General features: G+C 35.4%; 2 protein-coding genes across 14 annotated transcripts; one reads left to right on the plus strand and one right to left on the minus strand.

The window, feature by feature from the left end:
• Positions 1 to 753: 753 nt before the first annotated feature.
• On the minus strand, positions 754 to 6,936 carry LOC147567364 (uncharacterized protein At2g33490-like). Its single transcript, XM_086653999.1, has 11 exons — positions 6,430 to 6,936; positions 5,256 to 5,328; positions 4,645 to 4,719; positions 4,232 to 4,293; positions 4,048 to 4,116; positions 3,849 to 3,877; positions 3,562 to 3,769; positions 3,231 to 3,467; positions 3,006 to 3,059; positions 1,643 to 2,654; positions 754 to 1,044 (listed from the first exon to the last, which is right to left on the minus strand). Exons 1-11 carry the CDS (start codon positions 6,538 to 6,540, stop codon positions 1,031 to 1,033), a joined length of 1,944 nt encoding a protein of 647 aa, XP_086510125.1. The 5' UTR covers positions 6,541 to 6,936; the 3' UTR covers positions 754 to 1,030.
• A 2,644-nt stretch (positions 6,937 to 9,580) lies between these two features.
• LOC147567365 (uncharacterized) lies at positions 9,581 to 17,237 on the plus strand. 13 transcript variants are annotated; one of them, XM_086654012.1, is made up of 9 exons: positions 9,581 to 9,974; positions 12,895 to 13,058; positions 13,265 to 13,418; positions 13,907 to 13,971; positions 14,242 to 14,343; positions 14,486 to 14,641; positions 14,943 to 15,068; positions 16,862 to 16,982; positions 17,052 to 17,237. In XM_086654012.1, the coding sequence occupies exons 3-9, from the start codon at positions 13,346 to 13,348 to the stop codon at positions 17,165 to 17,167; spliced, it is 759 nt and encodes a 252-aa protein (XP_086510138.1). In that variant the 5' UTR covers positions 9,581 to 9,974; positions 12,895 to 13,058; positions 13,265 to 13,345; the 3' UTR covers positions 17,168 to 17,237. The 13 variants fall into 13 exon arrangements, with proteins under 13 accessions (XP_086510138.1, XP_086510128.1, XP_086510126.1 ...); XM_086654002.1 differs by having other exon boundaries at positions 9,607 to 9,974; positions 13,265 to 13,440; positions 16,853 to 16,982; XM_086654000.1 differs by having other exon boundaries at positions 9,607 to 9,974; positions 12,904 to 13,058; positions 13,265 to 13,440; positions 16,853 to 16,982.

Here is a 17,237-nt window from a genome sequence, read left to right on the forward strand (position 1 = left end):
TTCTTCTTCCAGGTTGGGGTTGACAGATGACAAACAGAAGCATTGCCAGTAGCAGAACCACTAGGAACCTGAAAAGAGTTTCTTCGATGGTGTCGTCTGAGCTTGAGCAGCAGATCTTTCCCATCTCTGCTTCTTTCTTCCTCTGCTATTACAAATACAGTAATTAATCAACTCTTTTCGGTTCCTACTAACAATGTAGAAGAAGATAAACGGAAGGCTGATAGATTTTGAATTATGTGGAGTATTGCTAAATTACAGAGTCAGAATAATACCTGTAAACTACCAAAAAAAGAAGTTTTCGCCGTGTCAAAGGAGGAAACATTCCAAAGCTTCACTTTCAGCTGATTTCTTCGGTTGAAATAGTCTCAACTTGGCTTCTTCCTTTTGTAAGGGTCAACTTGGCTTCTACCTCAAAAGTAAATGAAAAATCCACTCATCCGTCTTCTCTTACCACAAAGCTTGGCCTAATTGCATTACTCTCTTTGTCTCTCTTCATCCACTGAACACCCATACATCAAGCTGGATCGATTCATCTGCTGCATTTTAAACATTTTTTATACCTTTTCTTTTTTCCATCGTTGGATTCAGGGGAAGTTTCAGAACAGAATCACAATGAAGCCAAGTAGTAAGAAAAAGAAACTCATGCAATGGGAAACTACAATGTCAGTAATTAAGAATGTCAGTTCAGAATTAGTAGGTGCAGAAACAGGAAAAGACTAGAAAGCTACACGGACGTAACTTCTAGCAACCAAATTAGTACAAATATTTTGACTTCTTTTTATATATATATTGAGTTTTCATTGTAATCAATAGCTGGGCAAAAAGAGAAAAAGAAACAAGAATGAGTAAGACGGGAAGTATTTATGCGAACAAAAATTATATTCACATAGCTACAGTCTGCCAGACAGATCCCCGTATACAAGAAAACACTGAACATTTTTACAGCCAACTACTTGCGATAGTGGCAATTCATTATAACCTAGATAGTAGATACTACTCTTCCTGGATCGTGGTGTAACAGTGATATTGGTCAATCCCCGCTACCTGCACATAATAAAAAAAAACGTTAGCCCTTCATTGAAACTGACTAGGGATGAAAGTTATGGTGATCAAATAAAGGGTGATATGAAGAAAAAATGTGTATAATTTCTTAACACGATTGACTTCCATGATCTCTTACGTGGATATCAAACAAAGTTTATTGCTTTGTGGTTACTTAATCCATTTCACTGTTTGATTTTGACAAGCGACCGAAAAATATCCCGAGTAGGACCCTTGAATATATGTCAGAACTACCAACCATAAAGGATAAACACCCTGTTTAATATTTAGAGTATAAAATGATTGAGTGAAGATATGAATTTCAAAATGATTTGTCATACTGAAAGGTATCGATAAGGTTAGCAGTTGGCGGTTTATCCAAAAGAAAGAAGATAACCTCCAATGAAAAGGACGCCGAAGTGTCTCTACAGCAAATAGCTAAAGGAATAAAGAGATGCGACCATAGATCAGATAGAATAAATGCGGTAACAAGTGAGCTTCCCGATTTAAATAGACCCGAAGGCCGAAACTGGGTTATGATGTATCACATTATATATTCAAAATGACCTAAAAGAAAGTAATGATGGCTATTCTCAAGTACCTTCTGTTCGACCAGCATACACAACCACTTCGGATGTTGGCTTCGTGTTTCCAAAGAATATAGGTGTCAAAGGAGGTGAAGCTGCTTCTTCGGCCTTGTCTTTAATCCGAGGAAACTCCAAGAGTTTGGACACATGTAAAGCTGTTGCTCTCTGACCATTTGAAGGTATAGAGAAGCTTCGAGGAACAGACGGAGGAGGTTCAGGTAATGAAGATACTGCATGTGAAGTTCTCAATGGCGTTTTCTTCGTAGCTGAGAGTTCTGAACTTCTGGCCAAGGGGGCGGAATGACCAACTAAAGGTGTGTTTTTACTGGTAATTAAACTGACAATGGGAGGCCTAGGTAGTTCATGAAGCTCAGTTATTTTGGGTGCAGAAATAAGAGGAGGTGAAGAAATTTGAGATACTTTAGGAGATGAGGCTGAAAATACTGGAACACGTGAAAGTAACTGTATCTGAGGGGGCTCCATTGAGCGTAAGGGCCCACTAGAAGATAAGACTGGTGGAACTGACCAGGCTTTACTCGTAATTGGACCAGAGTAAGCATCTCTCTTTATTTTTTTAGCATCGCCACTGCGTGGATCAAGTTGTCGTAATGAAAACCCCTCGGCCAAAGGAGGGAGAATGCTCCTACTAGAAGCACTGTTAATGTTGCTCTCTTTGAGTACCGGCCGAGATTTGAAGCTATTTAGTCCCCCTAATTTAACATCTCTTGAATATTTCTCGTGCTCTTTTGGTTCTAAAGGTGATGAGTGCCAGAAGCTTTCAGTTTTTATCAAGCTTGTAGGCTTTCTGGGAGCTGAATTAATAGATGCCACAGATTTTGAACTCTTAGGATCAAGAGGTGTGGGTAGGACATATGCATGAAACTTCCTCGAAGACAACGGTTGGAGTTTCCGTGTTCTCTCATTTGTATCAAGCCTCTTCTCTGCAAAAATTGGGGCTGAATAACTGCCTGCCCTAGGTTCCCTACTTAACGTGTGAAGATTCACATAGCCTCTGTCAAGGTTTTCCTGTAAACATTAAGAAAGAGAAGCAACCTATTAAGCTTTAGTAATGGCTCTTTAAGTCCAAGACGGTTTCTAAAGTAGACAAGTCTTGGGCAACCTAGTCTCGCCAGCCAGTTTGCAAGGAGGGTTAGACCCAATTGGCGTTTAAGGGATCTAAATATCATTACGAAAATCTGACTGACCTCTTTAAAATTTGTCCTAACCAAATATGAAGGGATAAAAAAGATCAGGGAACATTTCGTTTTCGCTATTTGCGTATCACCCGGTATAGAAATTTTGTATTCCCCGCTCAAGCTCAGATATGTCTGTAACTATTTTTCGTATTGGACTATACGGACATTGTAAGCTTTTCACCTTAGCAGCTTCAGTTGTTGCTTCTTGGGGAAGAGAAAGATCCACTTGGTCCAGCTGCATGTTAAAATCTAAGTATCAGATTGGTACAAATGCCACAAGGTTATAGTTGTACTTTCAGTTCTTTTAGGAATGTGAGATTAAACTATTTATCTTTTTTAGGCGATGAAACAAAAGGAAACGATTATAAATCATATTTATAAAGTTTAGATTACATCAGATCATCACCTCCATTGACTTCCTTGATGTTGAAACTTCTAGCCTACGGTCAATCTGTTCATAGTCAAAACTCATCTCGCTTTCATCATTAATGTCAGATTCATGGTCGTCATTATCATCATAACCATCATCTGCATCATCTTCAAGGCCACTAAATTGGTAATCTATACGCTGATCTTCAGTTACAGATCTTACGTGTGGGTCAACTACCTCAAGAGATCTAAGTCCCTTGCTAAAGAAATTCAACTGTCCAAGCAAATAAATAAAGAAATAAAAGATATCAATATTATGAACAAAAAGAGCAGAAGTCTAGACGTCTGAAATTTGTTAGAGAAAGAACCTGGGCAGCGTGGTGCCTAGCTGCCTGAGTTAGAAGACTTCGAGTCTGCCCTTGCTTCAACGACTTCAAACGGAAAACAAACAAAGTTGCCTCATCATCGTATTCATCATGAGCTGTTTGCAGTTGTTCGGGAGAAAAAGTTTCACCCTTAAAAGCTCTTGACTTGCGTTTTTCCCTTTGTGTGGCCATCATGTCTTCATATACATTTCTGAAATGGATATACCGAAAGTGAGAACTAGTGAACAGCTCAAAGAAGGAAATAGAAAGCCAGTAAGGAGGAATAAAACCTTTTTTCATCACATTGTCGCTTCATCTCCTGCATCAGCAAAGAACGAGAACAGATTCAGAAAAAAAAGAATGCAGAACCTTTATCATTTTGTCAATCAGAAAGCCTTATGGTGATCGAGTAACAAATATGTCTACCTAATTATCTTAAGAGGAAAACAAAGAATGTCAAACACAGGCGAAATGGATCAGAGCACAAACCTCTACTGTCAGTAGCTCAGAGAGGAGGGACTCTGATGGTGTTGTGATTGTCTGGAAAATATGACCCCTCTGAAATATGCAAGAACATATTAAAAGTCGTTAATAGGCCAAAACCAAGGTACTAATTTCAAAGATGACTGCATAGTGACGTCTGACAGTACACATCATAGCAATCAGGACTCACATAGTTATCTACAAGTTTCTGAAGTTCAAACTGAACTTTCCCAAGCATTAAGAGAACCCTGCCTGCAGTAACAAGAAACATGATTAAACTTTAGATTACAAGTGAGATGCAAACTGCCCACTTAAACAACCATAATAGATGATATATAAATGGAAAGAAGTGATCAACCTCCCAAATTTACATGCTTTCTGTATGACTGAAAAAATATAACTCACAGAAGAATAACAGGTAGGAGTGCAAAATTAGGATTGCAATGGGTGGTAAAGCATACCAAAAGGAAGCAAACTAATAACTACATCTTACCTCGAAAACTAACATAATTTTAAATACGAACTTCTTTTGATAGAAGGATGTCTCATCATATATGACTCTTCGGGCCCAAATATAATGGAATGAGATATTGATTGACTTACCACTTTCTTCGTCATCACTCAATGCGGTTTTCTCAAGTAGACAAGCACCCATCTCCCGCAATGACTCTGAGAACTCTGAAAAAAGATGCAATTTAATGAGGATATCTTCTGGGGAGAGCAGTATAGCACAAACAGATTATAAAATTAAAAATAGCACAGAAATTTGACATAATTAACATGGTGTATGGTGTGAAGATACTAGCTTTCTTTCCGTCATATCAGTATCTCACTATATTCTCCACTAATCAGGTCTTAAACAATAAAGGGAGTCAGGATTAGGTCAAAGGGTCCCATTCAAGAAATATCAAGTATCCAGCGAGTGATCTAAGATAGAACGATGAAACAGGAAGAGCCAAACCAAGAACTGAGCTCTGAAAATCGATGTCTGACCATAACACGGCTTATATGAAGCTAAGATGCTGGTCATTATAAATGTCAAATAAACCTAACATCAACTAGGTATAATTCGGAAGGACTAAATTGAATCTTCAGCTCATACTAACTCCCAGTTCTTGAACTGTTCTAGCAGTAGTATAGCAGGAAGAACAAAAGGCTCTAAAAAGATTTTATAGTATAGAAGATGCAGTCATCAAAATGAAGTCAACAATTACCGTATGCACTATTTTCCGTGGCAGCAGCTGCTGAAAGCAAGCTATCGTAGCAATTTCTCATGTCGTGTATGTCCTGAAAAAGTATAACAAGATTGAGTTGAAAAACGAATGTCAAACTCCAAAGAAGGCCTTATACATATCACAAGCACAAAATTGAGGCAGAAACAAATTAAACTAGTTATAGAGTCTCAAATAGTTAGGCTGCAATAGGTTGTCGTTAGACAAACCACTTAACCGACGACCCAAGGATGTCATGAAATACTGAATGAATAGTTGTTCAGAAAAAAGTTCGAAAAGAAAGGTAAAAGAGTTACAAATCAGCAGTGAAAATCTCAACCACGGCCAGTCTTTCCCGACATTGTCATGAAGTAAGACATGTAACAAGTCATAATTTGCAAATACAGGGCCGTGTTTGAGGTAGTGTTGTATGATCGTATCACTCAACTTCATTCCTTCTGAGGTAGTGTCGTATAATGAATCCCTCCGTTATCTTGTACTCTCCACTATAGCTTCTTTACGAATTTGAAGGAGCTATAATGCTCAAACACTTATCAGCATGAAAAGATCCAACCATCAACCTTCTAGCGTGCATTTGTTCACAAGTCTGAGCTAATCTATCACATAAGGGTACAGAGTCAGTTCTCTAACTTACTCTTCTAATGGTGTACATCCATTTTCATTTTGAAAGAGTCTACTTCCCTTCCTCGCGAAGAGACGAAGAGTATTCGACCTAATTAATCTAGTGTCGGCATCTTTTGCTTTTTCCATTAAGACACTAACAGACCCTCCCAATGGATAATAAGATCGAACACCACCGATTATTATGTCGACGAATCCATGATATCACTGTTGTGATAATAAATGAACACCCAAGTCCTCTATATAGAACCCATAAAGATTTCCCTCTTCATGAAGAATCTTACATAAACTATTTTGTGTTAAAAGAACAAGCCAATCTATCTGGACAGTAGAATGATGGAACTAGAAATACCCTTTTGGAATAGAAAGTTAAAATCAGCAAGAAATCTAAAAGCACCAAAAAATTGTATCAATCTTTTTCTTGGATGAGGTAATAGATGAACCCAATTTGCAGCAAATAATTAGTACTAATTGAGTATCAAATTACTACTTTAGTTAACTTAGAGAGAGAGAGATAAAAGGGGGTAGGTAGTACCTTAGCAAGTTCATCTAGTTGAGCAGCAGAAGAGGTGAGATCTCTCCTTCTATCTATAGGGTCTTGCCTGTGTAGCGCAAATCCTCTTAGTTTCTTCAAAGATGATTTCATGGTTTCTCAGAATCCAAAACTTAAATTACTAGATGATCACTCTAAACTCTCTCTCTACCTCGACCTCTCTCGGAAATCAATCAAAAACGAAATTTAGACAATTTCAAGAAGAAGAAGAAGCTCTAGGTTTAGTCTTATTCTAGTTGGTCGTTAGTCCTAACTAAACAGGTCAAAATAAAACAAAAGATTTGTAAGAGTATAAAATATGGAGTTTTAGAGAGAGAAACACAGAGACCACAAAAATGATACTAATGGCGGAAGTCAATTAAGCAACCGACTGACTTTTGATCTCATTCTCGTTTAGCCCCCCATATATGACCAATCTCTCTTTTTGCCCCCACCACCGTCCACCTTTCCATTTGGATTCATTTTTAAACATTCTGTTTCAGAAGAGTTACTTTTCATTTTTCTTTTCCACCAATTTTTATCCTTTTCCTTGTATATTATCTACTAGGGTATATCCCGTGCCCTAGGACACAGGACACTTGTATCAATCAAATGTTACGAAATTTATTATTATGTTTTATTGAGAGAGAGAGATTTTTATTAGTTATTATTTTTTTGTTTCTTTTCTCTTAAATTAATTATTATTATATTGAGAGAGAGAGAGATTTTAATTTCTTTTTTATTAGTTATTATTTTTTATTAATTATTATTTTTTTGTATTATTTTTTTGTTTATTCTCTCTTAAGTTAGGTATTATTTTATTGAGAGAGAGAGAGAGAGAGAGAGAGAGAGAGAGATTTTAATTTCTTTTTTTTTAACCCTTGAAATTTATTTGTTTCTTTTTTTCTTAAATTAGTTATTTTATTTCTAAGAAGGAAAAGATTATTATTTTTTAAATAGGTAACTTTGTTTCTACGAAGGACTATATTTTAAATTTTGAGAAGGGCTTCTAAACAATATCCTTTATTATATAGACTAGGGTATATCCCGTGTCCTAGGGCACGGACATTTGTATCAATCAAATGTTACGAAATTTATTGTTGTACTTTGTTGAGAGAGAGACAGATTTTTATTGGTCATTATTTTTTTGTTTCTTTTCTCTTAAATTAGTTATTATTTTATTGAAAGAGAGAGATTTTAATTTCTTTTTTTTAACCCTTGAAATTTATTATTATTTTTTTCTTAAATTAGTTATTTTATTTTTAAGAAGGAAACGATTATTGTTTTTTAAATAGTTAACTTTATTTCTACGAAGGACTATATTTAAATTTTGAGAAGGGCTACTAGACAATATCCTTTATTAAAGAAGGATGTTTATCCCAGTCATCATTTTGCCTTCTGTTTTATATAATAGATTTTCTGGTAATGGGGGGCGGGGGGTTATTCGGTCGGAATTTTTATAAAATCTTCAAAGTTCTTTAAAGTTTTGAAATTAGCGGTATTGGTTTTGACCTTTTTTAAGAACTTTAAAGTTCTGTATTTTTTGTTCAAACCTTTATTTAAAAACTTTAAAATTTCGCGTTATTGGTTCAGATCTGTTTTTAAGAACTTCAAAGTTTAGTGGTATTGATTTAAAACTTTTTTTTTAAGAACTATGAAAGAAAGTATTATTCATTTTTATGATAAATTAAGAACTTTTAATCAAAGATCTGACCCAAGAACTTTTCGAGACAAATTTACTCATAAAATAATAATGTTCGAAGATCCACCTATTTTGGTGGATCTTTGAAATTCGTACTTTGGGTGTACAAAAAAATTATTGTCAATCCTGTGTAGTAGGGGTGTGAGACGTGCGCCCGCACTTGGTCCACACCACAATGGGTCATTTTTTATAAAGTAACAAGTTTCGTACTCTCTACCTCCACAATTTCTCTCTCTCACACACATAAAGTTTCCCACCATATAAATGTTTTTTTTTCTCTTATCTTTGTGTGTTGTTGATTTCTCCCTATCCCAAATATCTCTCTTTTCCCCTCGAACTCCTTATCTAATCTGTCTGTCTCTATACCATCCTCTTATAAAAAAGAAAATTATTTTTTCATATAAATAATTGATTTTTTTTAAAAATTCTTTATACGTGAGTCAAAGAAGTCTATATGTTTAGTATTTGTTATGGGAGTCTACCTTTTTATTTTCTTCTTAAATGGTAAAATAGTATCTTGTACATTGAAATAAAATCTTACAAAGCAAATAATTTTAATTTATTGGAAAATGATACGCCAATTATATAGGAACGCCATCGTCTTTCATTCTAAAATAATACTTTGTACATATAAATAAAAATCTTGGTGGTGATTGGTGAAGATGAAGAAAAAAAAGAGTGAGATAAAGAGGAGAGAAAGGAAGATAGAGAAAGAAAGAGTGAGGGCGTGAAAGAGAATGGCGGTGTTTGGTGAAGATGAAGAAAAGAAGTAAACAACTAACATTTAAAGTTCGGCTCTTAAAGTGATATAACTTTCTTTTTAATCTCAACCGTTAGTTTGGACGTCTTATATTTAAAACGGACCCTTTAAAATTATAACGAAAGTTTCAGACCTTCAAAGTCTTAATAAAAGGTTTCAGAACTTAATGATCTAGGACTTTTAATGTCTCGGACCCTTAAAAGTTTCAAAACTTTAAGATTCTTAAAAAAAAATTTAAACCACTAACGTTAAACTTTGAAGTTCTTGTTTGAACCAATAACGCGGAACTTTTAATTTTTTAAATAAAAGTCTGAACCAATAACATAGAACTTCGAAATTCTAAAAAAAAAAGATCGAAATTAATAACACTAACTTAAAGGTCTTAAGAACTTTGAAGATCTTATAAAACTTCCGAACGAATTACCCTCAACTTATTTGGCAGACTGCTTAAAAAATTTGAGATCTTTAGACGTCCGGAACGAAAAAGATCTAGTAAAAAGGTCTCGACTAATAATAGATCCTAAATTTCTCTTGCTTCTCACCTTTTTCAAACAAACTTCTTAGTTCACGTTATGTCTCTATCTGTCTTTATAGTTTTCTTTGTCCACATCTACGACTATTGTTGTTCTAATGGGTAAGCTACTTTTTTTTTTCTTCTACATCCATGTCCATTCTTTATTCAACTTCTTCTTAGGCAAGTGTGAAACTTCTAAAATTCGTGACATTTTTTATTATCAAGTTTTTAAGTCAACAAATATATTCTAACTCATTCATCTATCATCAATATTACTTTTTTTTTTTAATCCACTATCATCAATATTACTTTATCTTACCTAAAAGACCTAAAAACAATTTCAACATTATTGGTAATGGACAGTCTAGAATGGTCAAGACTATAGTCGGGCAAATTTGGAATTTATCATTTGAGTATCATATGGTCTTTGGTCAAAATTGAAAGACGTGTTTCTTGGTGCTCAAAATGACGGAAGAGAGAGAAAGAGAAAGAGAATGACATTTCTTCTTTGAAGTTTTTCAGTTGATTTTGGATGAAGATTATGACTCCAGCCTTTTCTGGTCAAATACTTTGTAAGTAGTTATTGATCTTTTAACCTTACCTATTTAATTTTGCTTTAATTCAAGTCTAGGGTTTTGAATTTTATGTGACCATTGTTATCATCTTGACTTTTAGACATTTAAAACCCTAAATTAATTGAATTCATAAAGTTTAGCTTTTATTATTGGTTTTGTTTGGTACGAGTTAAGCTACATTTGAGTTAAATTTTCATTCTAGGTATGATTGATGTCAGATAAATTTAGTAATTAGGTAAAACCCTAACTTTTGATGGCAAATAATAGATTTTTAGTTTGCCCTTTTGATGTTAAAACCCTAGAATCTCAAACAATGAAGTGTAAAAATTGTTGAATTCCTTTTGAAACAACAAGGGATGTGCTAAACCTCTCAGAAGATATTTTCCTTCATAAGGAAATTGGACATAGTTGGAATTGGAAGCAGATTTGATCCCAATAACATGTGATATCCGACAAGCACAACTGGTCCCTCATGACGAATTCCGACAAGGCCTCTCACCATTTCTCCATTCTCTAAATTTGAGAACAGAACAGGAATGGATCAACTGCTATATCAAGCCACCTAGAAATAAATACAGCAGTGCCAATATTAAAATTGAAGGGGAAATAGCTAAATGGCACAGAATAAGGAATCCAAGAATATGACTCATCTATCATACTTATATGCTCAAGCAGCAAATAGGTGGGATTTTGTTTTTAATACTACTTATTGAATTGATACAATTGTGGTTTGACGTTGAGATATTGCTTAAGGTTTTCTTTGATAGCAAGGAAACGGGTTTCGTGGAAGTCTGTTCATTTCTACCAGGTTCTAGGAAATGGCTTCCCTTTTGCGAAAGTAGAGAAGTACATTCCACGGAAATGTATTAAAACCACACTTTTTCTCACAGTTTTAACTTTAAAGGCATATACTTTCATGTAAATATGATTACAGTCAAACATTAGAGAGTAGCTTCTTTCTTTAAAATCTGCTATTTCCATGTAAATGAAGGTTATCAAACACTAACTCAGTTTATTCTGACTAAGATTGCTATGAGTAAAAATACTGCACTAATTAGAATTTCGTTGTGGTACCTGAATCGTGCATACTCCAGTTCCATCTCAGAAGGAGTTGGAACTTGGAATAATAAAATCTGATACGTAGTCAAAATTTCTTTTACGCCGATATAAAGCAGCACCCTTAAATACAGTTACCAAATCAAAGCCATCTTCCTGGTTATTGTCGACAGAACTATCAATCAACATAGACATGAGCAGAAGCTAATATTACTTTGAAGTAATTTCTTGGAGCAATATTACAGAGTACAATTTTGTAACTAAGCCTCTGTTACTTGTCATGGATCGTATAAATAGTACATGAAACTTATATAGATATTAAGAGATCCAGCATAAGAAATAAACATAAGGATTCGATAAATTTCAAACTTTACATCTCAAATTGAAACTCATACATGATCTGATATGATAGAGTGGCACAACTAGTGAGTTTTAAAAGGCACATGGAATTACAAAGTAATGGTGAATATACAACAACTTTTAAGAATATAATGGCAGCCTTATATTATGAGATATTAGTCTGCTTAATTTTGTTCATAGGGTTTATGATTTGTATATGTGTACACATTTATAAGATATAGGAAAGATGACCTATAGCAAGAACATGACACTGGAGTCAGACTAAATCCGTTTCATTTTTGGATGAGCAACTTGTTGATAAGAAGTCCATATGAGCAAGTACAACTAGCTAATAAATACACATCACTCAAATTACGTCTCTATGTATCTTCTCTTTTGGAGACATACAATATTTACATGTAATTGATGCCCATTTTGTATGAGTAAAACTAGCTAATGCTGCAGCAGAAAGGAAACTGAGATCATGCATAAGTTGGTAAATTTTATAGAAACCTTAATGTTTAATACTACTACTACTACTACTACTACTTATATCCCAAGAGAAGGAACTTGCACCTTCCTACCATAAAAAGGGCGTGACCACTATCATTGAACTTCCGTATTTGGCAAGTAGGTAGCGTCTTGTAAAGTCTTTCAGCTTCCTCTAGACTTGGTAGCAACTGGTCCTTTCCACTAAAAAGATATAATTTCAACTTCATTATGCTGAACCCCCAATCATATTATCATAACAGCTCTATAAGTGCAGACCGAAATGAACAATTTAGCACACTAAAATCTACTCCGTTATCATAGAAATAGAAGGTAACTGTTGCACGTAAAACCTTCATGCTACTAAAAAATACAGGTAATCCAGAACGAAAAGAAATTGGGAGATTTATCCCATTATCCAACAATTTTAGTGGTGGCTCATCTAGAAAATAAAACTTGCAGTTCAATGACTTCTGACAACAATACCATACAATGTACAAACATCTTAAGCTAAATAGTATTTGAAATTTCTTAATTGTGACTGTTGTAAGAGTGAACTTATGCAAAATCCTGTATAACCTGAGCATGATGTAAATGCATGCTAAGGCTTGAGAGGGAACATCATGAGAAAGGGTAATTAGATTTAGACTCCATTCACAACTATGATAAGACTTTAATGTCATCCATCAATCATGTGTGTTTTCAAAGATCAATTTTGTTATTAGAGTTTTGGGCTTTGTGGGCTGTATGAAGAAATTCTCCACAGTTGTTTAACGCCTTGGTGATGTAAAATCCCAATTATGGTAAAACTATATGTCACTTGATGCATCATTTATGGGCACGATTATACTGTTAATCTATTAATATCAGACCTTTTAGTAATGCACGAGATGAATTACTCATCACAGACAAATGACTCGTCCATTCCATAAAAAAACAACTGATTTGGAGTTCTGGGTTCTGTCATCATTGTATCCTTTTCTTCTTCTTCAACTAGATGTTTTTTTTTGTTGTTAACCGTGACTGGGTTCAGTTTGTCCAGATAAGTGCTTTCGAGGATAATAATAAAGTTGAAGCTTAGATCTTCATGCTTCCGTTTCTCTGTAGACGGAGTTTCACAATGCAGATAGATTCTTTCAGCATGAAGTCATTTTGTTCTACATACCCTTTGGTTCCTGTAGCACTTCCATGTCGAAGGTTTGCTTGTTGCACTTTTGATTCTGTTTTCTTTGGTAAATCATTTCATGTTCTTAGAGTTTTCCGTTTGTGTTGGACAAATGATGAGTTTAATGTGGAAATTAATCCTATCCTTATACACAAACTTAGATATTTATATATATCCTTACTAGAGGGACACAGTGAATGCGTTTCTGATCAGATTAAACATTGGGATTTGTTCATAGGCAAACTCACTTTTGGTACGTTGTACCTGATGAAGTGAAAGATGCATCTCTGCTAAACCAATATATGGAACTCTTGTCACCATGCGAGAAGAATGCTGTTTTACAAATGCGAGGCGAGAAACTTCAAAAAGGGGCTTTACTTGCTCGTGCTCTGGTGCGCACTACTCTTGCAAGATGTAGGATTTTATATCTTTTAATTATGTTTTATTTGTCCCTACTTAAATTCTCTTTTCTTACTCGAATGTCACTATGAGTTTGTAAACTGCTGTTTATTAGATGTTAGCGTTAGTAAGTTCTTACTCTTAATATTCTCTTGTCATGTAGTTGCGGCTCAATTTATTTCAGGAACCGAGTTTGTCTAGACTTTAGGAGTACTATTTTTACTATTAATGTTACTATTATCATATTATGTATCGTTATTTTCCACTAATCTATGATTATTTTTTGGGATTTTTAAGTGGTAAAAGCGAGAAACTGAAATTGAAACCAATCTACCTTTTTTTTCTTCTGAAAACGGACTCAGAATGTCCATTTTATAGAGCAACTTGTGTAGGAATATGAATCAGAAACAAAATGCTTATTTTTTCTGGTCTTATTTTTGTTTATGGTTTCTGATGGCTATCTTGGTTGTTGGTAGATCAGATACAGATACTCAAGTTTCTCCAAGTTTATTAAAGTTCAAGAAAAACCAATTCGGGAAGCCAGAGGTTAGGTTATTTAACTTTGTTTAGGTGGCATTAAAATTGCCAGTTGTTGCTATATCAGCTCAATGGGTGACTGCCTTGAACCATCCAACCCTTCAATATCATCATTTTGTATAGATTTGTGTTGCCGATCTCCAAAAAATAAAATAAAATGAGGCAGTCAAGAAGGGGATCGATGTAACCATCATTTTGTGGGCAAATATTATTACTATTTATCATTGTACTTGTTGTACTAGTTGTTCATATATTTGAAACTCGCTGGTATTTGAATAGGTAGAGTGGCATCAAGACGGAATCTGGGATCCACCGCCTTTGCGTTTCAACATCTCTCACACACCAACGTTGATAGCCTGTGGCGTGACTACAGATTTACCCGTAATTTCAGTCCTTGCTACTTGAAACACATAATCTCATTTTCCGACTCTACTGATATTTGCTTAGTCTTAGATTGTCGTTGGTACCATTCTTGTTCAGAATACCAAATGTATTTGGAGTTAATTTATATTCCTACTTGTAGATTGGCATCGATGTGGAAGAGAAGGAAAGGAAGACAAAAAACAGCCCCTTGTCCTTTGCTCGCCGTTACTTCTCACCTCATGAAATAGATCACTTGCGAAGTATCATAGATCCTGAGATTCAGCAGCACGAGTTTATTAGACTGTGGACCTTAAAGGTATAATGCTTCTTAGGATTTATGTTTTCATCTTTCAATTTCTAAATCCCAGCTCGCCGAATCAAACTCGCTCAGAAAGCCCAACTGTGCTCTAATTTGTCCTGCCAAAAAGGTAGTTGCTCTAATTCTAGTCAATGACTGCACTTGGAAAATCGAAAAATCGAAGCTAGTATTGCTTATAAATGTTTGTTCTATGTCTGTGGAGGTGGTATCGAAAAATCGAAGCTACAATTCAATTGAATTCATACAAGAAGTTTATACTTTAATATTTACTGATCAACTCTCTGCCTCTTGTTCATAGGAAGCATATGTCAAAGCATTGGGGAGGGGATTTTCGGCTTCACCTTTCAATACTTTTACCATCCGATCCAGATGTAAAACTAAAACTAACTCCATCTTACGTATTCCCCAGGATTCGAGATCTGAGGTATGTGAAAGACATTCTTAATTGCAAGATCAGTAGCGTGTGGTGGGGTTGCACAGGGACCCTCCCCCGTCCACATAGGGGGCCTTCTTTTATTTTATTTTATTTTACATGGACTCCAATAGTCATTACGACAAATGACATTGATTACATCATGAGGATACAACGTCAAGATTCAATATGATGATTGAAGAAGCCAATAAACCGCCATAACGACTGTTGAGCCCTCAAAGGCTATCAAAATACTAGTTAGGACTAGGAGGCGATAAAAGTCATCAAGGCGCTTTATTTACACCATACAAAATAAAGGGGTTAATTCAAGAGAGTAAACTGCAACCCTAGGAGTGGGACCGACGACCTCTCGGTAGCTATAGGTGGGTGCACAACCAACTAAGCTATTAGTGGATGTGCAAGCCCCTTATATACCGTTGGAACCGGTATTATGGAGGATTTTTTCAGTTTCTATGTGGCTTCAACTATGCTAATATGTCGAGTAGACAAAGTCTCGTATTTTGTGCTTATTTTAGGCCACGGCTTTTGGACATTTAAAATATTCTTCGGAGAATAAAGACTTTGGTCAATTAGATTTGACCTAGGAGCAACCTTATTTTTAGTCCAACTTGGCTTGTAGGTTTTACCCCCTAATCTTCATCTCCCACCTCTGACCACCACCTCTGACCACAACCATTTCTCTTTCATTTTCCTCTTTTCTCTCTCTCCTCACCGGAAGAGAGAGAAGATTAATGGTGGTAGTAGTGGTTGTCGGAAGTGGTGGTGGTTGTAGGTAAGGTTGAAAATGAAGATTAGGAGGTAAAAAACAAAGAAACTGATTTTTGGACTTAAAACAAGGTTGCCCCCCTAGGCAAATCTAATTGAACAAAGTCTTTGTTCCCCGGAGAATATTTTGGATGCCTCAAAGTTGCGGCTTTATTTGTCAATGTGAACTGACATGTATGACTGTAGGGGTGTACTCGAGTCGAGCTGCTCGAGCTTGGCTCGACTATTGCTCGTGTTCGACTCGAAAATTAACGAGTACGAGCTTACACACGAGCCCAAAATCATACTCGTTTGTGTAAACGAGCCGAGCTTGATCACTCTTTAGTGTATCCCGAGCTACTCGTGAACAACTCGTTTAACATACTATTATAATAGTGTAGTACATAATTACGTAATAGTTTTGAAACTTGTACATGGAATATCAACCATTAAAAAGGTTATTGGAATATGAATCATTAATCATTATTATTGTATGTGACAAATGATAATTGAAATATTTTGATAATTTAGGAAGTTGTTTTAATTTAAAGTATTTTAATAAACGAGCTTAAAACAATGCGAGCTCGAGCTCTTTCAAACATATACGAGTTGAGCTCGAGAAAGTGGACAATTGCTCGAACGAGCTCGAGCAAGCAGTCAAATACACGAACCGAGCTTGAACACCTTACTACTCGGCTCTGCTCGACTCGTGTACACCCCTATGTATGAGCTCCTACATACATGCAGGCCAGATTTGAGACTTCTCAACCGACATTAGGGATAAATACCCTGAATGAGATCCATTGGGTTGTCTAGGTAATCCAATTAAGTTGAATTTTATTTCGACCTTGACACCAGGTCCTGACATGGGTACGGATGAATCAATATTTTGAGTGGGAATAGCTCAGTCCAGGGATACAGTTATAAACATTCTTTTGTCTTAGTTATTAAGTCGTTTATTTCTTACTTACAGTTTTGTAACTTTTGTTTCCACCATTGTTACACTGTTCTTCTTACAATTATATTTGCAGGATATTGAGATACTCGTAGAATCTCCCAGTCACCCCTACGGAGATGCAACTAACTGGCAATTCGTGCTTTTTGAATTGGCTAGTTCGCACTATGTAGCCATTTGCGTGGGAGACGACAAAATAATCGAAAGTGAGATTCTTAACTTTTTAGTCAATCCTTTATATTATGTCGCTCAGGATTCTAATTCTTTAATTGCAGGTGAAGAAAATCACCCACTGAAAGTTAAAGTGTGGAGGACAATCCCATTTGTAGAGGACAAATGTGTTTCTCGAACAAATTCAGTTGTACCTATCAGTGGTTTAATGTGTTTATGAACAAAATCTTTGAAGTATTTTTTTTTTGTACACTCAATTATTTATAAATAAAGCATTGATATTCCTTTTA

The sequence above is a fragment of the Eschscholzia californica genome, unplaced genomic scaffold (genome assembly GCF_041429995.1).
Source record: "Eschscholzia californica isolate CP2 unplaced genomic scaffold, dmEscCali1.0.p SCAF_1, whole genome shotgun sequence".
Taxonomy (NCBI): Eukaryota; Viridiplantae; Streptophyta; class Magnoliopsida; order Ranunculales; family Papaveraceae; genus Eschscholzia; species Eschscholzia californica.

Bases quoted from the DNA above. Each gene is read 5' to 3' on its own strand.
- LOC147567365 (XM_086654002.1), top strand. From the start codon at position 12,949: ATGCTTCCGTTTCTCTGTAGACGGAGTTTCACAATGCAGATAGATTCT. The intron at 14,642-14,942 runs GTATAATGCTTC...TCTTGTTCATAG, and splicing joins TTAGACTGTGGACCTTAAAG to GAAGCATATGTCAAAGCATT. The intron at 16,983-17,051 runs GTGAGATTCTTA...CTTTAATTGCAG, and splicing joins AGACGACAAAATAATCGAAA to GTGAAGAAAATCACCCACTG.
- LOC147567364 (XM_086653999.1), bottom strand. From the start codon at position 6,540: ATGAAATCATCTTTGAAGAAACTAAGAGGATTTGCGCTACACAGGCAA. The intron at 4,294-4,644 runs GTAAGTCAATCA...TTGTTACTGCAG, and splicing joins GAGTGATGACGAAGAAAGTG to GCAGGGTTCTCTTAATGCTT. The intron at 3,770-3,848 runs GTTTTATTCCTC...TATCCATTTCAG, and splicing joins CGACAATGTGATGAAAAAAG to AAATGTATATGAAGACATGA.